The sequence below is a fragment of the Calonectris borealis genome, chromosome 9 (assembly GCF_964195595.1).
Source record: "Calonectris borealis chromosome 9, bCalBor7.hap1.2, whole genome shotgun sequence".
Lineage (NCBI taxonomy): Eukaryota > Metazoa > Chordata > Aves > Procellariiformes > Procellariidae > Calonectris > Calonectris borealis.
Window position 1 is genome coordinate 3,769,620 of NC_134320.1, and position 22,772 is coordinate 3,792,391.

The 22,772-nt window shown below is 44.8% G+C and overlaps 1 protein-coding gene across 7 annotated transcripts; it reads right to left on the bottom strand.

The window, feature by feature from the left end:
- Positions 1–1,303: 1,303 nt before the first annotated feature.
- SAP130 (Sin3A associated protein 130) lies at positions 1,304–22,697 on the bottom strand. 7 transcript variants are annotated; one of them, XR_012674813.1, is made up of 22 exons: positions 22,600–22,678; positions 21,761–21,878; positions 20,618–20,853; positions 19,869–20,027; positions 18,586–18,697; positions 16,936–17,060; positions 15,971–16,095; positions 15,233–15,383; positions 14,961–15,051; positions 14,579–14,683; positions 13,365–13,506; positions 12,973–13,094; positions 10,112–10,414; positions 8,903–9,080; positions 7,522–7,626; positions 6,413–6,774; positions 4,751–4,999; positions 4,315–4,440; positions 3,295–3,398; positions 2,917–3,049; positions 2,495–2,608; positions 1,304–2,273 (listed from the first exon to the last, which is right to left on the bottom strand). XR_012674813.1 is itself a non-coding variant. In XM_075158055.1 (21 exons), the coding sequence occupies exons 2-21, from the start codon at positions 21,870–21,872 to the stop codon at positions 2,115–2,117; spliced, it is 3,180 nt and encodes a 1,059-aa protein (XP_075014156.1). In that variant the 5' UTR covers positions 21,873–21,878; positions 22,600–22,697; the 3' UTR covers positions 1,304–2,114. The 7 variants fall into 7 exon arrangements, 4 of the variants coding, with proteins under 4 accessions (XP_075014156.1, XP_075014155.1, XP_075014152.1 ...); XM_075158055.1 differs by lacking the exon at positions 2,917–3,049 and having other exon boundaries at positions 22,600–22,697; XM_075158054.1 differs by lacking the exon at positions 2,917–3,049 and having other exon boundaries at positions 4,751–4,996; positions 8,903–9,077.
- Between the last annotated feature and the right edge of the window lie 75 nt (positions 22,698–22,772).

A 22,772-nucleotide genomic window follows, 5' to 3' on the forward strand; every position in this document is an offset into this window, starting at 1 on the left:
GAGGCAAGAAAACCTCAGCTGGAGAAACCTGGTTGAATGTCAGTGGATCTTACTTTCTCCTACAGAATCTATATGGCTTCTGCAGCACTAGGACAAGACTGAAATGATTACCATTCTAAGGTTATGGAACAGCATGATCCTTTTAGTCTAGATGATAGCCTTGAATACCAGCTTAAGAAAACTAAGGTTACTACAGGAGTCTTTCCAAAGAATCAGATGAGAATAGCCTAGAAGAAAGGATTAAGAGCAAGTTTTTAACTCCTGCAGTCCTTAAAAGAATCCTTCCCTCCTTTACCCCCCCCAAAATACCTCACCCTTTGCTGGTAATGCCTTGGATTTCATCCTTTGCAAAGGACGCAAAACAGTTCTCAGCCCTACAAAAGGCAACTTTATAATCGTGAGCGAGCTTCTTGCAGAGTCTTTACGAACCTGGGAGCGTTGGCGGTTTTATTACCATGGCAATGTCAAACAAATACTTGACCAGTTGTGCATGTTCTGTTCCTGAAGCACAAGAAATACAAGGTGACAAGCGGCAGTTTATTTGATTCCCACCTTTTCATGTCTTATTTCTGCTGTGCCAGAGTCTCTTGCATTTCAACACACGCATGTATACACACACACACTCCTTGCAGGCTTGTAAAACTGTAGGGATATGTTGATGTTTTCTTTCTTCTAGCCAAGGAAATTAGCAAACAATTATCATAACTTTCCTATTACCAAAGTTACAATATCATTATACTAGAATTGTATCGTACAATTAAAGTGTTTTTATTTTAAAAAGTAAAATCAAGCTAATATGAAAATGAGACTGCCATCCAGAAATAAGTTGGTTTTGCATGTGTTAAAAGCACAGCAACAGTGTTTATATGGACATTCTACTTGCTTCTCTAGTTAAAAAAATCAGAAATAAGGAATTAAATACCATTTTTTCTAATCTAACTTCTGAAAGAACTCAGTTCTGAATAAAGTCAAGATAACAGCCCTATAACTGGATGACAAAATAAGTATTGTTAAAACAGAATTATTCATGAAACTGAAGCCTCCTGCTGAGGAGACTAAAAATGAACTGATTTGGCAACCTTTCTAAAAAGTTAAGGTTAAATGCCCAAGTGCATGGGGGGCAATCCATATATTGCATCTTTAGGAGCTGAAATGTGAATTAAGTTATCCTTCCCTCCGCAGCACATGAGGCTGACTACTTCCCAACATTCTGCTTCTCCCCAAAAGGCTTCTTTCAAGGCTTTAGCTTGTTTTTGAGTTTACAGGTTGAATAGTTTCATTAGTATAAAGGTATACAAACTGCTCACATACAAAAACCTCCAAGTCCTTTATTGTTTTCAGGATGTATGTGGTACATACAATTAACATTACACCAGCTACAGGAAGTCCTCTGTTGCAAGAGGTACTTCAAAACAAGTATCCCAGAGCACCAACACAGACACACACACACACACAGACACTACAAAATCACTTTGAAATGATTTCCCCCCCACTTTTTTCTTTTTTTTTTTTTTTTTTTTTTTAAACTTGACTGCTAGGACTTCTGAGCCCTTGGAGATTCTGAATGCGGCAGATCTCCTAGTGCAGCGGCACTGGTTTAAGAAGGCTACTTCAGATACTGGGAGGTCAGAAGAACAAGAACTGAACGGGGTAACTGAAAGCGGTGTCATTCTCAGTGCTGTGAAGCATGGCTGCTGTCTGGGTCGATACCTGCATGTCAGCCTCCTGGTGTCCCCTGCAGAATCTTCTCCTGTGTTACAGGCGTATACTCACCTCGTGTACATTTACCCCTAAGCTGCAGAACAGGAGAGCGCTGTCCATCACACATTGCATCACTAGTTCCGATTAGTAGGCACTGACACATCAGGAGCGTTAAACAAACGGGACTGGAAAGACTTTAAAAAGGGATGAGCCCGAGAGAAATCTTTGTTCATTATGACAGATCACTGCCAATCCCTTCAGGTCACCAGGCTTCACATGTCCATCTGTTGCCAGCTGTTCCCTAAACTCATCCTTTTTATTCAGATGCTCTGCTTAAAAATAAACCCAAACTACAAAAAAGGTTCAACTCCGTTCTGTACATGTTCTCCGTTTCCAGAGTCATTATTCTGGCTTTACACCTTCTCCTTTCGCTTTAATTTGGATACTTTCTTGACAGTTCCATTCTTGTTCAGAAGCTTCAAAACACGATCCTTGTGATCCAAGACCTTTAGCATGGAGTCTCGAGCCTCGTTGATTTGATCCATCACAAGTTTACACCTCTGCATATTCCCCTGAAATGAAACACTGCCGTCATTAACAGCAGACCGTCCGGTCTAGGCAAAGTTGTGCGTACCCTTTCGCAATACCGCTTGTAACCGACGACACAGGAAACAGAGGAAGTGTACCTCTGCCATTTTTTTTGAGCCAGCTTTAGCTCTTACTAACTGCAGTAGGATATTTTGTAATTAAGGGTAAAGCAGTTCTGCGGGGCCGAGAGGCCACAGGAACCTACCTGTATCAGTTCATTGATTCGATGCAAGTCATCGTCGGTCGCTGCCTTTTTCTTCGGAATGAGTCCCTCCTGCAGGGCAGTCAGCCTCTCGTACACATCATGCTCCAGGTTGGTCTAAAAGACATCAGCACTTCATGAGAAGGTTCACCACTAGGCCAGAAAACGTTCGCCCGCATTAAGAAAGCTACACAGAGAAGATGATAATCTGTTCCCCTCTCGGCTGCTCATGTTAGTCATTCAGAAGATGGAGCCTCTGACGTAGAGTGTGGCACTATCATTCTTACTAACATCCTATTTACAGGATTGCTCCACTTCTGAACAAACATGGATCCTAACCAGAACTGCTTCCCCTATTTCTCACAATACTATTCCAGGAATGCAGAGGTTTTGGGGAGTTTGGTGCTAGAATGCAGAGCACCTACCTCACCCCCAACCTGAAACAGAAGCATCCAGGAATGTGGATCAGTGCTGCCTCCTCAGATCAGCCGCACCATCCCAAACAGACGCTTCTTCAGACCTGTGCATCAGCAGGAGGGAGTTGCCAATTTTGATCATCTGTACAAAATACATCAGCTCTTATGTCTGGATCAAAATCAACACTCTTAAGTTTCCAAGCCACTTACGCCACATTCCTGAGAAAGGGGATAGCACGTCCCACTCCCTTTGGGCACTACACACCAGCTCCTTTACGGTATCCCAGTGCCAGATGACCATGTGCTGAGTTTGTAAAAACGTCCTCCTGTCTTACGCAACTCTCTGTTCCCCCATGTCGTAGGAAGCTGCAAGCCCCTTTCACCTACCAGCTGAAGTAGCTGCGCCGCACAGAGATGGACCTTCCACCCTTGCGCGCGGCAGGATACACCCTTCTGATTGGCAATCTCCTGTAGCATGGCCTTCTTCTCTTCTGTCACCGGGAAATACAAAGAATCGTTATTCAAATTTCAGGAGTTCGCCAGGCCTCTCTTCTCAAACAAAACCACTAATCCAACTCTGGCTCTCCATATGTCTTAATAAACGAGAGTGAGCAACGTTTTGATTCAGATAGGAGAATAGCTACCCATCTGCCATGTATCTGACCGCTGCTCTCGCTTATTAACAGGTTATCTGCATTTCCAGAAAAATTATGTCCTTGTTTTTTCCCCCCTTTTAAAAAAGGTGGTGCTCGGTGTTTCAACACCCTGCATGAAAAAGGGTCCATCTTTTACCACGGAAATACAGATCTACTCCCTCCTTGATGTATTTACACAGTTGTGAAAAGCCAGTCTGCTTAAAAATTCTAAGATATTAGCTAAAAAGCCTAAAAACCAGTATCTGATCTCTATTTTCCTCATATTAGAAAAAAATCTTCTTTAAAAGCCCATTTGTTAGTTGACAAGACTAATTACGCTAAATCTAGAATGTTTTTGATTAAACCGGCAATTTTGTTAGGTAGTAAGAGAATCAGAAAACTAAACTGTAGCGTATCACCATCGCATGTCACTTCTTTAAGGATTACCTTCTTTAGTAAGTTTCTATCACTGTACATAAATACATTTCTCAATAACCGTAAGATTTTTTCTTTTACAAAATTACAGTTAATCCTATGTAGTGTCCTTCCCTTCTTTCCTCCTTTATCTTGAGAGCGGAAGAAATTTAGGCAACATCTAGCTAACGAAAGTCATTAGCTCACTTGATCAACCCTTGTTTTCCAAATTGCAATCAAAACCTTTTTGTGGGATTGCTTATCAACACCAGAATGCTCCTAAGACACCGTTACCAGGGACGCTGAAGCGGTTCATCCTGGATGAATGAAACTCTCAAACTACAAGCAGCAGACTGACCTTTTACCCGGACATCGCTGTATCTCTGGAAGTGGTGGTAAGCGGCTTTCCAAGGATTGCGATAATGCCGGAGCAATGTGATAGGCGGCCTTGGACGCACAGGGACGTATCTTACACCTTCTTCATCTAGAAGAGGATCCAGGGAGAACTGTGTTATTATCATCATTAAGTAGGTGAAAGTAGGAGATCAGCGTGACACAGTAACTCCAGCAGGAGATCGGTAAGCACCGCCTCGTACATAATGATGCCTTATATATCAAGAAAGATTATTTCCCCTGAACGTCACTATACAGAAACTGCTGAGAAACTGATACTTGCATTCTGTATTATTTATATTTTCAGAGACGGAGAATGACAGAGCACCTTCTCTGAGAAACAAAAGGAAGCAAAAATGCAGATATTTGAATAGGAAAAAAGACATTAGAGATCACATTACCAATATACTCCTTTGGAGGAGACTTGCGCTTCTCTGCCTTCACCAGCAAACTTTTGGCAGTGGATTTCTCATCATCCGTGCTGTTTGTTTCCATCATGTCCCCTTCCTCTGTGGAGATGACATGCTGCTGCTTACGGGGTTTCTTCCTCGGGGAGGCACCAGGTGGCAAATCACTTGGAGGCATTGAAAGGTTGTTGGCCAGCAATGCCAAAGAGGGAGACACAGTACTCGTAGTCAAAGGAGGGACTGCTGAGAGGAAGGAAAGAGGAAGAAAACCCAAGCCATCAGTACCGTAAAGGCAACACACTAGCATTGTTTGAACACTACCTCCAACAGTAATTGCTGTTTCAGCGCATTGTGAGGAGCCTGGGCTCCATTGCATGTGCATTTCAGCTCCATGTGTGTAGAAGGCCAGATATTAAGCCAGCAGCAATTGCGAGGACAAGCCTATACCCTAAGATCTTTAGTGTCTCATGTACAAGAGCATAAAGAACGAGAGCAGAGACAATTGTCCCTCAGTTCCTTCATATTTGAAGCTTATGTTAGTTGAATGCTACAAAAAGGAATCCACACTAACATCTGTCTTGTGTTACTGTAAAAAAAAAAAAAAAGGTATCTTTGTATGTCCGCCAGCACAGATCACAGTCAATAGCAAGCAAGCCCCTTTCCTCTCTGTAATGTAAGGAGCGTCACATGCAATCAAACCCGACTGCAGTACTCCCCGCAAGAGTCCGCTCGTGCTGCCAGGCCAACAGCACCGTGTCAGCAGGTTACTGCACCAACCAACACGCTCTGAAGTTGGGCAGCACAGCAGCAGCAGCTTGAGGGAACGCTCCTTGACATTCGGAGGGAAAAGCTCACTCGGCCGTGACTCAGGCTGCAACAAAAAGTTTCTGACATGGGATCTCTTGACAATTTGGCATACACACAATTGCCAGGAAGAGACAAAAGAAGAGCCTAATGCACCTGCCCGTGCTTTAGAGACATCTGTAGCAAGCAGCTTCTTCCATCACAGAACAAGATACAGCTTTGAGGCGAGTGATGAAACCAACAACTAAAACAGAACTCTGATACCACATAACCATCAATGGGGGATGCATTCGTCTCATTTTGCCACTGTATAGTGCCTGACCTGAGATCCCTAAGGATCTGAATTTTACTGATCATACCATCTGATAGCAACTATGGCCAAGCTGGACAAGTAAGGCAATATAATGAATATTTTAAAACGTTCTAGAGAAAAATATCTCTGAATCACAGGAGGGCCCTACGAAGTCCTACTCTGGTCACTAATTCTTCACATACAAAAAAGGCCCTTGGGCCTGAACAGCAGGATTTGTGAAACTAACTGTACTGATTCATAATATATTGGTACTGCTGCTGAGCGTGTGGTACCTGTTTTAAGCAAGGAATTCACACAGACTCTTTGGAGTTGGATCATTTGAACACGAACAAAGCAGTCACAATAACAAGTGATTTCATGGGAGATGAGGGAGAAGGCAAAGAAGAACTTTAGGAGTAATAAGGAACCCTTTGACTGGTATTCTGTGCTATCATGAAAGAGATGCAGTTTCACTTTCAGGATGGAGGTGTTTAAATCCTCCTAATTTCTACACTGTCTCCACAACAAAAGAAACAACCTGATGATTAACAACCACCTACCAGATACTGGCCGCATTATGTCCATAGGCTCCACTTCCTCTTTGATTTTTATCTCTGGTACCGCAGGACCCAGCACTGCTGAGAGGGCACCGCTCATGGTCGATGGAGGAGCGGGTGCTGCCACAATTGTGGTAGAAGTTGGTGGAGCGGCCGGGACAGCTCCTGGAATGGTGGACAGAGCTGCTGCAGGCTGCGAAGTGGGACTGGCTGCTGCGATGATTGTTGGAATGGCAGAGGGGGGTTGCTGGGAAGTGGGGGGGACCGCAATGGTGGGCTGCTCGCCGCCTTGATTAGATACTGCCTCCATAGACACAGTGACTGGAGTGGCCATGGACACATGAATTTCAGGTTTTGGCTTGGCACTGTAATAGAAAAAAAGCAAAACAAACAGAAGTTAACCTCATCTCACTAGCACAAAGTGAATGAGCTGAGCTGCATTCAGACTATCCAGTTTTTCCTGCACCCGCACGTACTCCTGGCTCAGTAATGTGTTTAACAACAGGAGAAGGTGTCATCTCAATGACGTTTCCTCCTCCACTCCCTTTCTAATCCTTTCTAGTTATTATAGATGCTATTTTCTTCCACTCATTGTAACAAGAAAATCTTATGACTAATTCCAGGTAACTTCAAAATACTTGTAAAAGGATCAAGACAGTTTCACAACGCAGACAAGAGGGACTTGTACCCAAAGCTGCACTGCCCCCCATCCTCTGTTTGCAAGAGCTCCCACTGTGGCTAATAGTTATAAACCACTAAATTGTAAAGCCACTGAACTCAACTGAAGCAGGGTAGAAGCTCCATTTACCTTTCTTCAGCATTAATTTCCAAGTACTACAGAAGAAAGTTGTGAGGCCTATCCCTTAAAGCAGCAGAGGGTTTTTTGTTTGTTTCTATGAAAGCTCATAACTGCATCTTTTAAAAGGATTTTAAAAGGCCTCAGCTTCACAACAGCAGAACTAGTCCAGTCTGTTCAAAGTCATCACACTGACAAATTCAAAATAGATTAAATTTCCCAAAAGAAAGGAAAACGCTCCAATAGTCAAAGAATACAAATCAAACAAATATAATGAAACTATTATGATGCAGTTGGTTGTTTCCTAAAGTCTTACCCAGCAGGCCTTGGTGATCCAGATGTGCTTCGCATAGTACTCTCGACACGTGTGCTAGCTACTTCAGGTGGCTGAGGTGGAATTAAGCTTTTCCGGACTGCCAGGCTGTAAGAGACAGACAGATCTAAGATTCCTGCCTCCCTGATGCAAAGACAAATAGCACTGAGAGCAGAAGAATCAACCCTCTCTTGCCCAAACCAGGGTAGGAGTTACAGCTGTATCACTGTGCTCTGCCTCCAGTATAACTGATTCGCTACAGAGTCTCATTTTACTTTTCAAATTAGATGTTACGTTTTATTTTCTTTAAAGATAAAAGATTAGTTGCTCTGGCCTAGTCTCACCCCCATTTAGGGCTTCTCCAAGAATACCAGCTTTACTTTCATCCTGCCAGTCGGAGCATCTTACTGAGACTGCCAGGCTCCAACAGGGGACAAAGGGAGGCCTGGCCATGCCACTGTCCTCCACTGCTATTTCAAGACTGAGCAAATCATCTGGAACTAAGCAGTGCTCAGCCAGGCATCTGCTTCGTTTAGTTGGACTAGGCTGTGTCAAAGCCTGACTCCAAGATCTCAAGCCCTGAATGTGGACGTTAGGCAGCACAGGGCTGAATCCAGAAAAGTATTTTAGAGACTATTCAGTCTCCTGCGGGGCTGGAAGTCACACTGTTGTCCAAAATAATCAACCTCTCAAATGGAAACATTCTTCAGTGATCTACCTCTGCTTTTTTAATTTCTGTTTCAGTTTTACAGCCTGCAGCTTCTCTGCCTTAAGAAAGGTTTCCACCCAAATAAAAAAAAAAATGCAATTTTAATCTCATAGGACACATCAGTTCCAAACGTTTTCAGTCGTTAGTCGGGAGGAAATGCATTGTTAATTCTAAAGCTGTCTCTTCCCTCTCTATTCAGGCATTTAAAATTAGACAGGCAACATAAAATATTTTAAGAGTTCAAGTTACTCCCTCCCTTTTTCCTAATCAGATTTCACAGCAGGGTACTAATCCTATCCTTTTTACTCATCCACATATTCTTCCAAGAAAAGCACTGAAGACAAAGCACAGAATTCTAATTTTAGTAGATTATGAACTCTTTGTTTTTATTACACTAAGCAAGAGAGCCTCAAATCCACTTTCCCTCAAAAGGTCACTTTCAAGCGCTAGGAGACAAACTGTCCTTCTTCTCATTTTATTCCTGACAGTACGAGAAAATGATATCTTACCTTGGGGAAGGAAAAGAAGTGTGTTTCACAGATCAGCAGGTTACTCACAACCACTGCTGACTGAATAATCCGCTAAAACTTGTCTTATCTCTACTGAAACGATGCCATTTAGCCAGGCTAGATTGCACAGAAGTGTCATTCACATGTCATCTTCAATTCTACTCACCCATCGGTGGTTGGTTTCTTCCGGAGGATGCTGGGGCGCGGGGAAGAGCCCTGGGCTGGCGCACTGGCACTGGCACTCTGGCTATGGGTCTGCACAACTGTAGTTGCTGCAGAAGCCGTGTTGAATGTGTTGCTAATAGGATTGGCCACAATGGTGGCTCCGTCTGCCAAGACTACTGCTGGGAAGGATGGACATTGACACAGCAGAGAAAAGAACAGACACAGAGAGGAAAAAGCAGCAGTTACTTAAGGAAATTTGATGACAAAGCAGGTGTTTGCGGAGCACATGTTGTCCATGCTCCCTTGACTCCCCCAGTCTTTAACTGCAGTGCTTTCAGACTATCTTGTAAGCAATACCTTTGCTACAAGCAATCTGATCACTGAACCTTCTGCAAGCAAGATGGAAACTACCTCCTGCCTAACAACTGCTGCTAGGGAAATAATCTCTTCCAGAAGAAATGGAAAACGCAGAAATTGCTAGGGAGATCACCAACACAACTGGGTCAACAGAATAACACTCCTGGTAGAGTCTACCTGGCAATACATGCCACTTGTAAGCAAGCACCATCAGCTGTGTTTATGTTCTGACCTTCTGCCAAAGCCTGTTTGGCCAACTAACCGATGCAGAGCATTTAGACAGTCAGGAAGTCACCACACAATATGTCTGCCAGCTTTGCACAGCACGTTCTCTTGCTTGCCATATCCCATTTCTTCAGTAAGTTGTTGGGGTTTCATCAGACCAATCACTTTTAATGAAAGACTGTTTCTATCACAATCCAAGATGAGGTTACCAACTGCTGAAGGTACCAGGCCGTATTTTAATTGCTACTGTGATCTAATGCGTAGCTGGAACAGTTCAGGGAACATCGTTTACTTGTAATGACTTTTCCCACAAGGCCTTACTGAAGAGATTTGTTTAAGCTCAGGCACTACCAGTCTTTTCCACTGAAGTAACCCATTCAAGGCTACCCACACACTCCACCCGGTACGCTTAAAAAAAATAAACTAAGAAATGGGTAAAAAAATATTTGCTAGGAGAATATGCATACTATATTGTAATATATAGTATTTAGTGTCCATTACTGGACCACAGAGACTACAACAAGATCATTAGTCAGAGTAAAAGAAAAAAACACAAGCCAGGTTTGTAGGACAGAAGTTGAGTTGGTCTGACTAGACCCAAAGCGTGGGCTTTGCTGGTTGCTCTTACCTGAAGTCTTGGTGTCGGCCTGTGGCTGCTGAGCACTGATTGGTGCTGGCTGCAGTCCCTGCGTGCCAATTGGTGCAGCGGGGTGGAGCCCTTGCGTCCCAATTGGTGCTGGCTGAATGCCCTGGGCACTGATTGGCGCTGGCTGGATCCCCTGCGCGCTGATGGGTGCCGGCTGGATGCCCTGGATGTGACGGGCGTGAGACGCATCTACAGTCATCAGCTGCATGGGGTTGAGGTGGACCGTGGAGGCCACTCCTACGCCAGTCTGAGCCGTGATGGCCGAGTTGGGCGCCTGGGCTGAAACTGGGAGCAGCAACACAGACACCTCGTCACGCCTACCCACTGGGTCGCCTCGGTTCCCCCAGCGCCTCTCACTCAAATATTTATTTGAAAGACTATTTTGCTTTGAAAAATCAATTTGCCAGGCTGCTTGTTGCAGCAGTAAATTTGAGAGTGGAGAGACCAGATTGTCTGCTGTTTATTTCCATTCCATTTTCTATTTCAGATTGCAACAAGAGAGAAGACATCAAGTTTAAGTCCACTTTCGGTTAGACTCAAATTATATCTCTGTACCCAGCTTCCAGTCTCACTGGACTATTTTTGCTCAGTATTTTATTTTACAATGCTTTTAAGTACCAACACTTCGCATTTTCCCTGCTTGAAAAAAAGAAAAAAGAAAATCAGAAGCCTAAGCCATTTCTTTTCAAAAGACAGTCTTTCCACAGAGCTTATTGTTGCATCAATTAAAAAACACCAAACCTTTGACTGTACAAAAGCAAGCAGAGACTCAAGTGTAAGCACCTTAGAAAAGGGCTTACGTCCTTATCCCCTTTCCCCACCCACATAGTCATAAAAAAAATTCTCCTTTGCGCAAGTGGACGAACTATTCTGAAGTTGAGTACAATCTCATCTGGCTCGGAACAGGGCTTGCAACTATAGGCTGGATCCCACAGCTAAAACGAAATCTTTTTGTGGCAGAACGATGTTCCCAATGAAGCACCTGTTCTCAGAAGTTCAATTCATTTATTCGAATTTACAGCTCTGAGCAATTATGATTCCATCTTTCCAGATCTACTATACAGCAAATTACACTTCTCCCAGACAGCATTTAACAACGCTGTTAGACTACCTGCAGCTCCTGAATCTCCAGATTTCCAGTCTTTACAGACCAGTACCACTATTTCTGCAGCCATACATGGAATGCAAGTGCGAACTTGCGAGCAATGGACTTGCTTGCTAACAATGGAGAGCGCTCTCATCGCAGAACAAGCTGTTTTTCTCATTGTCACAGGATTTCTATCAAGTTCTTGTGCTGACAAGACAAAAACAGCTGTCAAAACCCTGAAATCCAGCACCAGGTCCCTGAAAACAGCTTCTGTATAAAGAATGGCACATTAATTCTCTTAGTGGAACACCTTATGCAAAACACTCCTGTTGCAGAACTTTCTATCCAACAAAATCCTTTTGGGAGACTATATAAACACAACCAGCATTTGGAAAGCCAAAGCCAACATTCTTCCTCAAAATTCTGTATTAACATTCCTTATCTCAGTGATCTTTTAAAAAGTCTCCTCTGCACTTTCATCTAAGCCTTCAACTGGCTGTGCTCAGCACAGGTGTATGTCCCTCCTGATACCCTGAATTGTCTGCTTTGAGTTGTTTGAGTTGTCACAGGTTACTGCCATAATTAGTACCTTCAAGTCAATTTAACAAGCAAAATGTCTCCGTCAAGGAGCTCCTGCTGAAGAACCCACATCTGCTTTTTTAAAAATTAGCATTAGCCTACCATCACCCCAATTACGTTATGAAAACTGAAACTCCTGACAGTCTGCAACCATGTTCTATCAGGGGCTCTGTCCTCAACCACAGCTGCCAACACCAAGTACCACCACTCCTTGCACATTCTCCTTTAAAACCTTCAGCCAAAGTGCAGGAAGGTACAAAAGACGCTCACCTGTCCCTTTTGCAAGTCAATTAATTATCTTGAAGCCCACCTCAAATCCTGACACAACATACTCAGGACTTGCACTTTTCACCGGAATTTCAATGACAGAAGGAACAGGCCCCAGTAGCGCAATTCTCCGTGCATACTTTCCCGTTCAGCAAATGTGCTTTGCCACCCCCAAGTCCTTCCAAATTCCCTCTATACTGCAGGCTAACATGCTGCCAGCAGACACTGATGTTCCATGAAAATCCAAATCGCGTGTATTCCCAGGGTTTGGATTGTGGAGGTTATCACCTTATAGAGAACAGTCCTAAACCACTTGGTTTTACCTAAAAGCGCTCCAAATTTTGTCACGGAATGACATAAGTTCATTGACTATGTGGGCTCACATTACACGTGATTTTTTGACTGTCTGCAAATTACTGCAACAGTTCAAACACATTAATTGCTCCATTCTTTTAAATAGAACACTAATGCAAAAGTGTGCAATGCAGCTTATTTTTTCCATTTTTGGTTCAGGTTTCTCTCTCAAACTGTACACTCACGTGGAAAGAGATTAAAATGGGCTTGTCAGAACACCAAGGAATGAAGATGCATCAAAGAGCTGGTTTGGTTTGGAGGAGTTGAACTGTTTTGATTTGTAGAATCAAAAACTTTTACTTAGAGATGCAAACCTTTGGATATCAAATGTAAAACTCCTAATAAGAAAACTGTTATTAGCTGTGTTTAGTACCTCTGAAGTAGTTCAATACCCCTTGCCCGTGAGTTTTCCCCTCAGCCAACAAGTCATCAAAGACTTTTTGTGACAAATTGTCAGAATCAAGCATAAAAGCCTCTTCTCCCACGACTAAAGCTCAGACATAAGCTAACAACTGAACAAAGCATCAAAGTCAGCTTGCCCCAAAGCTTGCCTTACCTGGATATTGGCGAATGGTGGACACCGAGCTGGTGATGGGGGTATAGGTGTGCGCAGTCAAAGGATAGGCAGAGGGCGGGTATGTTGGTAAGAAATACTGGAACTGGACAGGCACCGACTGCCTACAGGCATCAAAGAGACCAAATATTGTACACACCATTTCAACAGTCCATCTTCAACCCCTACCTTTGGGCCACTCCCTGAGTTTTGTGATCTCAACTGTCATAAGCTATCAAACATCTCAACTATTGTGATTAATTCAAAACTACCAAATCGCCCCCATGCCAGGTTTTTAAAACACGTTATTTCCAGCATATCAGAACCCAGAAAAGCCGAAGGCACTCAAAACCTACTCACACACACTCTCATTCATAGAGCTGTTATTTCCCCACCTGTTGTCGTTTCTGGTTTCCATTGCTACTGGGTTTGGAGATGCCCGGTGACTAGAGAGGGGTATGAGATTACTCCTCTCTGCTGTGTAATCAGACTGGATCCGGGGAGAAGTATGCGTGATTTGCTGAGGAACCACTTTAGCTGCATAAAGACAAACATGTAATCAGTTAACGGTCAAAGGAAAAGCTGGTAGACACTGCAAAGGCAAGATTAATTCTCCTGGCAAAAACCCCAATACTACTCCTCCCCCGGCACCAAATGAAAAACCACCCATCCCCAGACGATTTCCTATCCACAGTGATGATAAGTTTCCTCAATAGGAAGAAAGAGCAAGGGAAACGAAGCATTTTTCATCAATTTGTACCAGAATAAGAGGACATTATAAATGCATATATAAGTTAGAGTTGCTAACAGATTAAGTTACTGCAGTGCTCAAATGATTTTTTTTTTCCTTAGGATCAGCCCAATCCTTTCTGTTGTCAAGAACTTATTTATTCAAGTTTTCAAAGCAGAATTTGAAGACACCAAGGGAAGTGACATCAAGGCAGACAAGTATACATAGACAGAGGCCAAGAAAAGAAAACACCTACAAAAGTTTTACAGGAAACACTGACGTATCAAGATACAACTTCACTCCTTGGAAATTTACGGCAGGGAAAGATATTAAAAGATTTCAAAAGAACAAAAAGGAGGTCAAGCAGGAAAGCAGAGATGAACAAAAGGAAACTTATGCGATTCTGTAGGAAACATCTCAGGCAGATTCCACATCTAGGCAAATAAGTTTCCCACCTTTAGACCTTAGTGTTTTACCTCCAAATGAACACACTGACCAAACTCGACTAGGCTACACCTAACGCCTCAAAAAGCACAGGAAGGAACGTACAAAATCAACTATGAAAGCCATATTCTATCACCAAGCAGTTACAACTTCTAGTATATACAATGCAGGTTCTGAAATGCCAGAAGGCCCAAGTTAATCTAAAAATTCAATTGAGTAAGTTAATGAACCATTTTATTACTTACTTCTCCTAGAACATCTATTTCTTTCTGATATTAAAAAAAGCTATGCCACAGTAGACCTGTTAATTGGTTTCTCCCAGCTTGCACTGGTTTTCTTCCCCTCCTTAATTTGCTAATATGCAGAAATACTACTAGTATAAACAGAAAATTGAAGCATCAGTTACATGCTCTTCTTAAAACTGAAATCACTCACCAACTGGGATGTTTGAGGTCGTGACAGCTGTGGCATGGGAAGAATGGGAGGGCATTGTCATGGTGACAATGGTGCTTGTAGGCGCTTGGGTGTGAGACACAGAACCTAAAGAAAAAGAAAAAAAAACCATAGAAGATCTTTCTGCAGAGCCCTATCATACCAGTGTATCTATATCCAAATAAAGAGGGCAAAAAACCCAACCCAAACAACCTCCCTGAAGAACCCAGCAATTTCTCTCCTCAAGTCTGCTCCTGCACTGCCAAATGCAGTCTTTACCATAAATAAAGAATTCCTCAAAAGTAATCAGGTCCCACCTTCAAGGAGGAAAACCAACAAAAATCACACCCCACAACTCTCCCACAATAGCATTATGAATACTCACCAGCTGTGGTTGCTGAAGCAATCGTATTCGTTGCCAAAATAGGTGCCACTGTTGCTGCTGCCACTGGAGTACCAGTACTGAAAATGGTTTTCTATGAAAAGAAAAGAAAACCTTCAAGTTAAAAGACTAGTACATTTAAAATATTTACTTAGTATGGAATCATGCTGCACTGACTGTAAAGAACATGAATTTCTAACCTAATACTAACTCTTTTCCCAAATTTAATCTTAATCTAGAAGAAGCAAGAGTTTTTTTGTCTTCTTGCAGTTTACCTGAGCCATGGTGTGGAGCTGTGGCTTCTGTGTTCCTATAGCTGGGTGAGACGGCAGTGTAATCCGAGTAGCTGTATCCCTCGTTTGTGCAGGCCGCTGAATACTAATAGCTGCAGAAGGCGGGTGCTGCTGGATAGACAGGGTGGGTCGGCTGGAGAGAAAGAAAAATAGTTATGAAGATAACCACGTGGATACTAAATATGAAAGATAAGATGCAGGGACACACATCAGGCCTTGGTCTCTTTCTCTTTGAAAGCAGCACTGCTATTAAATACACGGTCAAGTTTCTCATGCTGCTTTAACTACGCTGTTCTGTCCTCATCTTCCGTAAGTACCCAACTAGGAGGGCAGACCTATCAATAACGCATATCAGTTCATAAAAAAGACTCTGTCAGGGATGCTTTTCGACATCCGTGTGTCATTTTTTCACTGTGTCTTCCTAAAAAAGGTGGGCTGAATTAGCCACAAGTTCCTACAACAGAAACTCTGCTTTCCAGGAAGCAGGAGATCACATCTGATTCATTAAGCTCTTTCCTTCTCAGAACACAGAGCAACAGTTCACGTTTATAGTAATTTTTATTCACAGAACTGAAAGCACTTGCACTGCCCAAGCATTACCATTTTTGTATTGTACCACCCCACATCTAGAGGATTATCAGCTCTGGATGATCAACGTGTGCTTCCCCTTCCCGCAGCCTCTGTAAAGTCAGAGCACTGTAGATTTCAAAGCGTCTTTACCTGAGGGTTGATTCTGTGGCATGTGCTGCTGTTGTGGTTATAACAGGGGACTGAGCTCTTGTGGCCGAGACAGTTGCCACTACAGCCGGAGGAATAGTGCTTGAAGTTGTCACAGGAGGACGAGACTATAAAAATGAGTCAAGAAGAGACACATTGAGAAAAGACATTCTGCTATTTAGATAATAACTAGGAATTATTTGGCTAAAACTGTCTTTTCTAGATCTTATCCCTAAGTTTTGGCATTCTAAGATATTTCTAGTCTTTCTGACTTCATATGCAAGCTCCTAAGCAGATCTGTCCTGGTTTTCAAAGCACATACGTCATAGGAATCAGTAACCAACAAAGTTAACAAGACCGGATCCTTTGAAGGTCTTTAGGAAAAAAACCAAAGGTCCGTTCCCTTCAGAATGAAAAGAAACCCTGATCCAAGTGTATATAGGAAGTCAAAGGTGATTACATTGGGATCCTCACTGAAAGCACAAAGTGAAGATGTTTAACCCTTTATACTAACATTGAACACAAGTACTATTGTAGGGAGACGATATCTAAATCTTCTCCTTATATGTGTATATAAGCTGAGATATACAGAAACATATTAAAATGAGATTTTTTTTTTATTCTCTGTCAATATATACATCTAAGACTAAATCAACACGAGCATATCGTTCCAGACCTTTCAGACTTTAAAACTTGAGTATATCTAAACTAAATCCTCTTCCCCGTTTCTAAGCACTCTGGAGACAGTTAAAAACCCAATTTCTGGCACCAAGTCTACGAAGGAAATAAAACCACAGGACTAATGCAGCCATTTCACTACTTGCTATTAGAAACTGGTACCCGAGAAACAGAACTGGATGAGAGCCGACGGTAGCCTCAGCCCAGTAAAGACACAATTACAAGGAAGTGCCAGGGAGAATGTGGAGCCGGTGGTCAGTGTTCTGCAGAGCTGCCTGGCTGCTACCTGCCTGGATTGGCTGATGAATGATGTGCTGAACTGCTGGCTGGGCTGTGGCTGCATTTGGCAACTGCGAAGCTGGTCTCAGGACTGTCGTTACTTTAGAACTGGACATTACTGCAGCAGCCGCTGCACCTGGGAAACAAACCAAGCGTGTTAAAATACCGTGCACCCAAACAACTCCAGTATCACCACGGAGACAGACTCTGATGTTAGCTGGTATGTATTTCAGTTTGAATGTATTTCATATGTATGTCAGTTCAGGTGACATTGGTTTAAAAGTAGGGCTTGCAACAAATACACGTAAGGTTCACAAAAGTATGTGGGGAAAGGTAGGTATTATTTTAAACAAATTGACTTTATTGATACTTCTTACTCCCCTATAATAACCTTATATTGCAAATCCAATCTGTTTCTATTCCAAGCCATGGAAGTCAGTAGAAATAATTCAAACAGTTTGATCACTGGGCCAATGTGCAAATAAGTCACCTGATACCAACAATAATCTCCCTGCACCCAATGAAGTTCCAAAAAGAAAAAAACCAAACATGTGCAATAGAAGAAAAACAAACAAACAAAAAAACCCCAACCAACTTTTAAAGCTACAACAGCATAGGACTTCGGTTAATTTGCCTACTGTTGGCTGTCTCCTGATCAAAAGAAATTGCTGTCAAAGGCAAATAGCCTTGAAATCATTTGATGGACTAGACTGCACAGCTTCTGTATCTGTCCCTAATTGAAATTATTACCTCGAAAGGTAATACTCAAGCTGAGAGAATAAAAGCAGGAAGAAAAAAAAAAAGAAAACATGCAATAAGTGACAATACAAAGTTTGCGGCAGCTGTCCCACAAGAATCATGTCAACAAAACTACATTTTACTCCAGCTACAAATAAAGCTGCACAGTCCTTCCACCTACTCTAGTAAAAGATTAGGTCTTTGCTCATGTCAATTTACTTTTCTTGAGTGACCAAATAACATCAAATATGAAAAGAAAAAAATATAAATGGTACTTTGAATTCAGATCAGTTTAAATGTTGAACTGGAAGCCCAACCCATAAGCTTTTTGAAAGTAAAACTGCAGTCAGAAATCGGACAGACTATATCGAGCCCAGGGCTTCTTTTAAGGGACTGATCTCCTGTTTTGTAAGCTGTAGCAACCGAAATCCTGGGACACAAGAGCCTGTAGTTAGCACCAGCATTTAACTCAAGGGTAAATGCAAATGCACACAATACGATACACTATCATGCACAAAAATGCACAAGTGATCCTGTGACAAGTGGGTACAAGAATATGCCGCACAACTGCTCAGGTGCCACTGTCATAGTTGAACAACGCTTGCTACCAAGAACGCACATGACATTTTGCAGGACAGGTCAGTCTATACCAGTGTATATTTTGTCCTGAAAGCGTTCACTGTTTTAAGAGCACAGAACTAGAATAACAGACATGCTGGTATTTGCCAGCATTTTAAACACTGTCGCACAATCCTGCCCTAAGTGGCTGAAGGCAACATAATGCTTAAAAGGCCAGCAGTCACCTACTTAACAGCTGAAGCATTAGCTGTGCTAGCAATGAGAATTTTTAGAGGTGAAGGCTAGATGCACCTCTCCTGAGAGGCTGTGAAGAGAAGGTGGGGATAGCACAGCTAGATCTTTACCTCGGGGCAGGTGAGAAGCTCCGATGTGTAGCGGAGGCCCAGGAGCGCTACTTCTGATGATTGACATCTGCACATTGGTGGCCATGATATGATGCAAGTTACTAGGATGCCCCTGCAGAGTTAAAGAAATAAGAAAACCCAAAATAAACGATGAGCTGTGTTGACAAGAATTAATGGCCACACTAACAGTATTACCATGTTCAAGTCCCAAAGACAGAAAAGAGATTTTGTAGAAATATTTGGTGTACAAAGATTGCATGCTTTACAAGTTGAGTGGGGAAACAGGCAGATGTTTCTACAGGATAAAGTTACAGAACCTGCTAACATTGTGTGTGGAAGATGTGAACATTTATCTATTCACTGATCTATTTTTCTGGTTGGCACGCGGGTGACAGTCCATCAGCAGTCACCCACATATCAACCAGAGCGATGTCCCTTCTGCCATTAGTGACTTTTAAGGCATACATTCATACCACCTCTCCAGTAAAGTCAAGAGAATAGTGGGAACCTGGCAAATGCTGAAACAAATTAATTCAATTTTCTAATAATTCTGGACTTCCCAGGGATATTAATAAGGATAAAAATCCACTGAAACTGCTCCACACCCTTAGCCAGCCTAACTCAAATCCACCTAAAGGCACTTTACATCAAAACACCGAGACTTCAGAGGTTTAGTGATGAGTGTTCTGGCAAACTAGTTTCAAATCACAAGGACTGGCTCTGCAGTCAAAGTTAGAGGGGAAAACAATTTCTAAAGCATTATCTACACCTCTCCCCCCTTCAAATTTTTTCACTAGGGATTTAATAAGAATACACTGCAAAACCATGAACTGCTCACCAGCCTCTTCTGATCTGCTCCCAGGAGAGCTAAAGAACACTGTAGCGATGAACCCCAGCAGTTTGTCTACACTAGAAGTTCTCCAAGTGATACTGAAACAGCAGGAGTTTTTAAGGAAAGACTCAGCTGCACAGCAGCTTTTGGATATGGCTCCGCTATCGCAGCCTGACTCTGCTACATCAGTTGGATGATTACAACAAATCAGCAGCTTTCTAAAGAGCTAGTGATAACCGAGTCCGAGGTTTAATGCTCCAAGCAGAACTGATCCAACAACCAGTGGCCACTGAATGGGGAATCCTACTGTCTCTACCTTCCCTCCTGCTGCAAGAGCCACCTCGGTTGTACCAATATTAGTATTGATCTGACCATGCAGTAAGCCAGAAAAAAAAAAACAAAACAAAGCAAAAAAAAAACTAAAACCAAACCAAAACAAAAAAACCCAGACCTGTTGCCCACTGATTGTTGCCACAGGAATTGTTGGAGCCTGTGGTATGTTGCTTTCCATGGTCACGGTAACTTGCCCAGGAACCTTCGTGGGAGCCGAGAGAGTAGAGGGTGGAGCAGGAGCAATGGGCCGGCTGGGCATGGTGGGCTTCAGGGGAGGCTACAAGAAATACAAAGACAGAAATGTTGGCAACTCCAAATGAGAGCTCAATGTTGAAGCAGAAATCATTTTAGGGGGTAAAAGCCTGGAGAGAAAGTCAGCTTGCGCACGGATAAGTACGGTTAAGTATTTGGAGAGAAAGGATATTGGTCATTTAGAGCTATTCCATTTCACAAAAAGAGCATTTTTTGTACTGGAAACATGCAGCTTCTAAAATACAGCATGAGTCAGAAGTGGAATCTGTTAGGGCTATGGTATTCCCCTACAGACACGGGGCGTTAACAGTTAATTTGATATTCTCATCCCCTCCTGCAAAGAAAAGGGAAGATTTCAGAAACTGATTGAAATCACTCTTAAGAGATAAACAAAACCCACCCCCTTCAAAAATAATGCTGTGATACTATGAAGTCCTCTGTGTATCATATGGAACAGCTAAACCCACGAGGCAGTGTGCAGTCAGTAGAAGCACGCAAAGAAAGCTTAAGAAACAAAAGCAGGGAAGTTTTTGGTGTAATTTATTTTTGCTCAACACTCTAAATTGTAATATAGATTGTATTTTTTCCCCTATGGATTGTAAACTTCCTCATTACCTTCATAAGTCCGTCTGAAAAAGAAAGTGGTACAGCTGGAGTCAAATGTGCTGGTGGTGCTGTCACTGTCACTGGGGCACCAGACTGGACAGGGTGGTGCTGCGTCAACATCTGAACCTGTGGATATGGCCGAACCACCACGGGTTCCTGCTTTTCTTCTCGAGGTTGTATAGAGCCGCCAGGGCCGATGTGCTCTCTAGGAGCAACTTCTGAGTCGCGACTAGATTCATCACTCACTAGTCAAAAAAGAAAAAGGGAACTCTGAGAAAAAAGGTAAAAAAGGTCAACAAGTTCGCATTGGCCACCCACCAGGTCAGGGATGTGATGTCAGAAACAGTCTAAACAAAAGAAATTCACCCTTACAATTAAAGGTATTGCAATAATGAAAACCGTAGGAACTCTGGCACTGCTTCTGCCGGTTCCCCTTAGAACTGGTGGGCCTTGTAACGCTGAGCAACCTGGGGCCATCTCTGAGAGGTCCACTCAAACACCTTCTTCAAACAAAGACTGACTGATTTTTCTTTCAAGTGAAAAATACATAGCTATCTAAGTAACTGCCATAAAGTCCCACACCAAACAGGTGTTACTGAAAAGTCTTCACTTAATGCATTATGAATCTGAACCTCAAGCTGAAAAACAAGTATAAGCGCTCCTGAAAAGGAAGCCGCTCCCTCCGTCACCTCTGGCAGCCTGCTGAAAACCTGTAATCTTGGCAGGGAAGGCAGTGACTAGAATCGGGGCTCCCGCCCCGTTTTCAGGTGCATGAAAGCTCCCACGTTCCCTCATCACTTCCGCTAAAGGTACGCACAAGACGAGCCGAGGGGCGCAGGCAGCCCAGCAAACACGCTCAGGAGGAGCAAAGGAACAACCTGCCCTGACGTCGCTTTTCAGAGCCAGCAACTAAACTGATCGTTGTTCTTCCCATTCGTGACCGAGGCGGGGTCGGGCTGGCTGCCACCCGCCCGCGGGGTCGTCCCGCTCCTCCCGCCCAGCGCTCGGTGCGACCCCGTCTCCACACACCGCCTGGGACCGCCGGAGGAGCCGGGGACGGCCCGGGCGGGGACAGCGGGATGACTCCCTGCCCTTGGAGCCGGCAGCTGCCAGCGGGCGGCGCGTCCCCTGCGGGGCCCGGAGCCCACTTACCTGTGGCGGCGGGGGCGATGAGCCCGGCGGAGCCGCTGGTGGGGATGGGCGGCGGCGCTGGTCCCAGGCCGGCGGGCGGCGCGCCCGAGCGGGGGAACTGCTGCGAGCTCATCTCCGCCTGCGGGCACCGCCGACCGTTACGTTGCGTCACAGCACGTCACTCTACCGGCGACCCCCCCCCCCTCCCCCACCGCCGCCTCACGGGGAGCAACGGCTCCCCCGGCAGGCACCGCCCCCCGCTCCCGCCCCGCTCATTGGGCGCGGCGCTAGCGGCACTGCCAGCCCTGCGCCAATGCGGTGCGCCCTCGCCACACCAGCCAATCCAGCGCAGGCCTCCCCAGCCAGTGAGGAGCGACCGTACCAATGACCTCACGAGGCGGCGAGCCAATGGCGGGGAGGACAGCGCTGGCCAATGAGGGCCGGCCGTGCCGCCCGGGCCCGCCCTGCCGTGCCGCCGTGAGGGGCCGCAGGGCCCGGATGTTCCCGGGAGCGCGGCGGTGCCCGCGGCCGCCCCTGCCCGCACCGAGCGTGGCCTGCAGCGCCCGGCACCGCCCTGCTCTCCCCGGGGCCGCTCTCCCCTGCCCTGCCCTGCCCTCGTCCCTTCCCGCCCTCCCGCCCTGGTCCCGGTCCCGGTCCCGCCACCGCGCAGGGCCCCGCCCCTCTCCTCTCCTCTCCTCTGCCGCCTCAGCCGCTCGCACCGCTCCGCAGCGCTGCCGCCGGGCGCGGGCTCCTCCCCCCCGCCGCGCACTGAAGCGGCGGCCGCCGCCCCCCGCTCGCAGCCCTTCCCCGGAGCCGCCCCCGGAGCGAGGCGGTGCCGCGCGCGCTGCCCGCGGCGTTACCTGTGGCCGGGGCGCCCCGCGGCAGCCGTCGCTGAGCCGCCACCGCCGACAACCGAGCTCCGCTTCCGCCGCCGTAGCTGCCCGCGGCGGATTGGCCCCGGTCGGCCCCACCCACCTCCGCGCTCCCCCGCCCCATTGGCTGCGGCAGCCCTCCCCGCAGGGCTGCTGGGAGA